The sequence below is a fragment of the Pyrgilauda ruficollis genome, unplaced genomic scaffold, assembly GCF_017590135.1.
Source record: "Pyrgilauda ruficollis isolate IOZ18807 unplaced genomic scaffold, ASM1759013v1 scaffold3, whole genome shotgun sequence".
Taxonomy (NCBI): Eukaryota; Metazoa; Chordata; class Aves; order Passeriformes; family Passeridae; genus Pyrgilauda; species Pyrgilauda ruficollis.
In genome coordinates, this window is record NW_024524377.1 from 18,725,854 (window position 1) to 18,731,853 (window position 6,000).

Below are 6,000 nucleotides of genomic sequence, written 5' to 3' on the forward strand. Positions count from 1 at the left end.
ATCCTGCTGTCCATTGACTTGATAGGTGTGGGAAGAGAGGCTGATATTGAAGATTGAGATGAAGTCTTCTCCCCATCTGTTGTTACCAGTTTTCCAGTGCTGTTTATCAGGGGGGTACACCTTCTTTGAACTTCTTCTTTTGTTAACATAGCTGAAACCCTTCTTGTTATTCTTTGCATCCCTTGCCAGGTTCAGTTCCAGCTCTGTTTTGCCGTTTCTCATTACATCCCTACACAATCAAACTTCATGTCTATACTCTTCCCAAGCTACCTGTCCTTGTTTCCACCTCCCGTGCATTTTCTTCTTTCCCCTTACTTTTACCAGCATTTCCCTACTCAGACACACCAGTCTCTCACCTTCTTTGCCCAATTTCTTGCTCCTGGAGAGTTCTTGCACTCTATGGAAGATTACCTTAAAAATCTGTCAGCTCTATTCCACTCCCTTGTCACCAGGGGATCCTTTTAAGTATGTCCTTGAGCTGGAAGTCTGTTTTCCTAAAATTCATGAGCCTAACTACCAGACCCATGTCCCTCAGGTCTGCGAGCACTACCAATGCATGATCATTGCAGCACAGGCTGCCTCCAGTCTTGATGTCTCTGATTAACTTGCTTACATTGGTGGCCATCAGATCCATTTTTCCCCCTGGCAGAGCTGCCTGTTACCTGTCTCTGAAGGGTAAGGGGGATGCCCTGTATGCTCCTATAGGAAGCAGGCTGGAAGTGTCCATGGTGATAAGCTCACACTTAGCTGGAGTGCTTTGGCCAGCTCTTCCTTCCCACCCTTAGCCACCCAGCACACAGCTTTGCACAGATGTTGTGCTTGGATAAAGGGCACCTCCTGTGAGAGGTGTGTGGGAGCTCTTGCTCTGGCCAATGCTCTTGCAGAGGGACACACATACTGAGGCTCAGAAACAAAAAGTCCCCCGTGGATGATACACTATTTTGACAAGTACAATACTGCCAGCCTGGCAGACACAAGCGCTCCTGACATCCTGCTCTTCTCTGAGGAATTGTGGAAATCTTCCCACAGCATTCTTCTTCCACAGCTCAGCTTGCCCATTTGAACCAGCCCTGGCTCATCATTGTCTGACTTCTGGAATGGTGTTTGTTATGGCTTCTGGGGCTTAATTTGTTCATTGAGATAAATTTAATAATGCAGTGGGCTCTACAATGCAGTTTTCATTTCCTAATAAATTTATGCTGCTGACAGATTCACACTCACCTCAGTTGACTCTAGCACAGTTCTGCCTTTAAGACCTGCTGTTGTTTTTGTAAAGATGTTTGTTAGCCAGGCTGTTTTTCTCTTTGAGTTCACGGTAGGGCTGCAAAATGTTTGGGTTGGGACACCCGAGGGGCAGTACAGGAGCTGGAACAAGACACCAGTGAGCAGAGGAGGAATTTCTCAACGTTGTAGAAGAATGGCCCTGTGAATTGAGAGGTGCTGGGTTTGGACTACAAACACATCTAACACGGGTGTGCTTATTCCTATGTAACTGTGATCTGTTTGCAACACAATTACATTTTATAATGCAAATGAAAACTAGAACACGTCCTAATAGATACATCTTTACTCCAGATTAGCTTTGCAGATAGAGGTTACCCTGGTTTGGGGTGAGGAGCCCTGCAGCCATACCAAGTGTGGTGTGTATCTTCACAGGTTGGCTCAGCCGCTGTAAACCGAAATGGTTGCTTTTTTTTCAGTGAGTGGTGGGAGAGCTTGTCTGTCCCTTTGGCACACTGGAGGAGTTACATGGAAGCACTAATGTTTTGTCAGCAGCCAATTGAATAGGCACTGTTCAAAGGAGGTGGGTTACCAGCCAGCATGAAAGCTGTGCCTCAGCTCTAGCAAACCTTCTGGCCTGTCTTCTTTACCAGACCACCTATCCCAGGTTTAAAAGACCACCAAATCCAAGCTCAAAGGTAAGGGTAATACCTGTCTAATAGGCTAAAATAACTACCTCTGTGGGCTACCACACAGAGCACGTAACTCAGTGTACAGAGTTGGTGGCTCAGAGACCACGTGAAGGAGAAGCCCATGAGAGGCATGAGAAGCCCCTTCTCCCAACCCCACAGGACACACTGGGAGATCCTTGCTGGGCAGCTGGATCCTGGACTGGCAACTGCTGTTGGCTGTAAGGAGCAAGGACTGAACAGCCTAAAGGGAGCCCCTTGTTCAGGGAGATCAGCACTAGTCCCATAGCACATGTGATGCCCACCTGAGTGTTGATAACAAATGAAGATCCAAAGTTGAGTCCTGAGCCTGCTATTTCCAGGTTTATGAGGTCTGTGATTTACATCCACAGCCTTGGTCAGAGGGCATGGGGGAATGGCAGAGGCAATAGTGTCTAGAAGTACATTTTGGCATGCATGTTTCTTTTGAAACCATGACTTTCAAGGAGGTTAAGAAGCAGAGGAGGCAATTCCCATCTGTCTTTCTGTGAAAGAAGGTTCACCTCTAAGTGCAGGTGGAGCTATCTGCTGTGTCAGTGTCATACACACTACGACAGGGAAGACAGTTTCCTTTTGACATACTTGACAATAAGTTGAAGTGATTTAAATCTCTTTGGATTCAAACAAAGTCTGGGGAAAAGAGGAGTGGAAGAGATCATCCATTACATTTTAACAGGAGAAATCCTAATGAGGACAGAGCTGCTATCCAGCTCCCACAAAACTCCCCATGGTCAATGAAGTGTTCCAGTGAGAGGCAGAGAGGGTTATGCTTTCTTGTTGGAATGATATTAGCAATCTTTAAGGACAAATAATTCAAATCTCTCTAGAACAAAATTATTTTAGCTGCTCCCCATGGGTCTTTGGCCAGAGCTGTGGCCTCAGATAAGAGGAATTCCTGTTCTCTGCTCTACCCACAAAGTAGCAAACCAGGCAGCCTTTGCAGTTCAAATGGAAAATTTACAGCTATTGTATTTGCTAAAGGCTTTCATGGAAACCACAGGACTGACTTTCAAAACCACTTCAGTGTGATCTCTGAAAGCTACAACTTTTGTTACAACCCCAGGGCTGTGACAGTAGGTGTAGAGGGAACTGTAATACCCTGAGTTGCTCACAGTTAAGCACTGTCTGAGCCAGCCTGGCTGAAGCCTAATGCCTCACTGGCTTTTCCACGTACAGAGTCAGTTTTCTGCATGAAGCTGGATGCAAAGTAGATTGAATTCTGAATTTGTCGTAGCAACAACAACTAAAGTAGCTCTGGTTTTTATGGTGTGTAGCAGTTTGAAAAGAAATCGGAGCCAGAGGAGGTGAATGTGGCTGCCGCAGCTGGGATTTGCACTGGCTCTGCACTGCTTCCTCTCTGTGCTGGGCTGTGAACAGCACGACTGTGCCAGATGGGAGAGGTGCAGCTGCAAGGCCATGTTGCAGCAGTGCTGGTACCTTGGGGTGACCTCTGTGTCAGCTCCAGAGGTCTCCAGGCTCTTTTCTAATGAAAGCTGTGGAGAAATCTGCTGAGGTTGCCAAGAGCATCACAGGGCTTTAAAACCAGGTTGGGTTCAAATGACCAGAAGGCACTTGGGGGTGGGAACCCACCTGAACAGCCAAGTGGATGGCTCAGTAACTGTCTTCTAGTCTAAGCTCTGTAATCTGCAGTGGCATCAGAAATATTTGTATCACTTGCTATTTTAAAAGCCCAACATTATGTTCAACCATAACATTGAACATACTCAAATCTAGAACTATTTGCTGCAAGGCTGGGAGGGAAGGGTGGTTTCCGAGAGAAACGCTGGTACCTAACCTCACACCTTCGGTAAACCTGAGAGCGGTTTTCCGTCGTTCACAGAAAGCTGACTCTGTTTCCATTCCCTTGCCAGGCACCGACAGTCAGTGGATGCAGACACTGCGCATGCAGCAGCTAGCAAAAGCCATTTCTCTCCAGCACGGCCACCCGCACAGCCCCAGCGCGGTCACGCACTACCTGCCCTACCTGCGCAGCCAGGACTCCTACGCCGCTGCCGTCAGGAGGACGCGCGCTCCCGTCGCTCAGCAGCTCACATCCATCAGCCACTCGAGGAATTCCTCTCCCCTGTCACACAGTTTGATGAGAAACCTTTCCAATCTGCACTTGAACTCAAAAGGCAGCAGCGCCTCCAGCACAGCCTCGGACACCCCTTCGGAGAGGGACAGGCCTGCCGGCCCGGGCGGAGCCGCCTCGCACAGCGCTGCCTCCCGCAGCTCCTCGGACGGGCGGCGCAGCGGGACCAGCTCCCCGGGGCCCCCGCGGCACTCGGCAAGGCCCAGCAGGACTTCTTTGCCAGCGGCCCCCCCGGCTTCCCAGCACCGCAGGTACCCCCGCGCCCCTCCGCAGCCCTCGGCCATCCCTGGCATGCCCCCACAGGGTGACAGCGAGCCCAGGAGGGGCGAAGGGGAGAGCAGAGCCAGCGAGGGCGGGTGGATAAAGGTGCAGCACGCAAGGAAACCCCACAGGCAGGCCGCCGGCAAGCCGGGAAAGGAGAGAGCCAGGGGGAGCTGGCGGGGCCGGAGGATGTTCTGAGTGGAATTTGGCCCTTGATTTAACTGAACGTTCAACATAGAGAAGATATGTCTGCTCCTATTTAATTTGCTGCACTGAAGCCGGTACCCACCTGGCTGGGGCCTGCCAGCGGACAGGGAGAGCTGCCACCTCTCCTCCTGTCGCTGTCAGCACCAAGGGATTTAATTTGGTTTTCTCCCCTCTGTTTGGCTGCTCATGTTCTCAGCTGACTGGATATCCACTCATTTGTTTAATATTTCAAAAATAAAATCCATAAGGCACAGCCAGGTGCCACAATGAAAGGCTCTCAGTTTCATCCTTGGGAGAGTTGTGCTGTTACCTCTCTCCTCACCTCAATTTGCTTCTAGATGCTGAGTCCAGCTCTAAGCAGGGTCCTCTCACCCCTTGTCTAGTCTGCTTCTGCCAGGGCTATAGGAATAGGTACGTATTTCAGCATAGTCTGAAAAAAAGGGACACAAGAACATTTTTCTTCAGGTCCACTTTAGTAGCTTCACTTCTCCACTTTCAGCTTGCCATCCTTTCTCAGGAATTTCTTACTTTGTTCCTTATTAAAAGCCCCAGCATTAGTTACCCAACACCACTGAGCACACTCTGTCACGTACACAGTTGTCTTAATCAGAAGAAGAATCAAAAACTAGGCTTTATTCTTTTGGGGAAAAAAATTAAAATAGAGTGAGAAGAAGGCATTGCCTTTATCATAGTTACAACTAATCCCACTGAGGTCTGTAATAATATTTATCCCTGTGCAGCTGGTATTTTTTAATTGAATTTTTAAATGTGGCCAGACTGTGTCGCTTTTGTCTTTCAGTATTCAGGTAGTAAAGACAAGGTCAGCAAAGTTCTTATTAATGTGGTCTTTAGCTCTGCCGAGAACAAAGACTCAGCTTAGACTCAGTTGGCATCAGAAAGTTTCTTCGTGGCCTTTTCACTCCAAGTTGATTTCACACAATTAAAAAGGAGAAAAAAAAAGTTTGGGTTTCACAAGATGCAAGAGAGAAAAAAAGGAAGAAACAGATAAAGGAAGCTGAACCCAAAGCAATGCATGGTACCCTCTGAAAGCCAAGGAACTGTAAATTAGAGATGCCTTTGAACAGGGGGCTGCACACCACCCATCCCTTGCTGGCACACCATGGTGAGCGATGCCGGCAGAGCTGCTGGCATGTCACCTGCTCAGGATGAGGGGGTGTCACCATAGCCCTGTCACTGGATGTCCTAAAGGACATGTAAATTCCCTGCTCCACACAAAGGCCACTCCTGTGGGTACATGCAGCTCTTCTTCCTCTGATTGCCACCAGCCCCAGTGAGGGCTGAGCCCTGGGGTGAGTTTCCAATACCTACCAGAGTGAACTGGGACTCACATTTCATTAAGTCAGGACAGATCCACCAAAACCAATAGAGCAAGACACAAATGACACCAGGTATCAGGATTTGGATTTCTGTCACTCAAGTGCCTTTTCCTCTGACAACAGTTAAGAGCAGAAAAAATAGAAGCTTTACCTT

At 48.5% G+C, this 6,000-nt stretch overlaps 1 protein-coding gene across 2 annotated transcripts in view; it reads left to right on the forward strand.

Annotated features, from left to right (window-relative positions):
- MAP3K20 (mitogen-activated protein kinase kinase kinase 20) overlaps window positions 1-4,737 on the forward strand; it is an 89,579-nt gene extending 84,842 nt beyond the window's left edge. Inside the window, exon 20 of one of the 2 annotated variants that reach the window (XM_041473503.1) lies at window positions 3,821-4,736. In XM_041473503.1, the coding sequence (XP_041329437.1) occupies window positions 3,821-4,500 (680 nt within the window). In that variant the 3' untranslated portion in view covers window positions 4,501-4,736. Of the gene's footprint in view, window positions 1-3,820 lie in introns of both variants that reach the window. The other variant, XM_041473504.1, reaches the window with a different exon arrangement.
- Window positions 4,738-6,000: the final 1,263 nt, after the last annotated feature.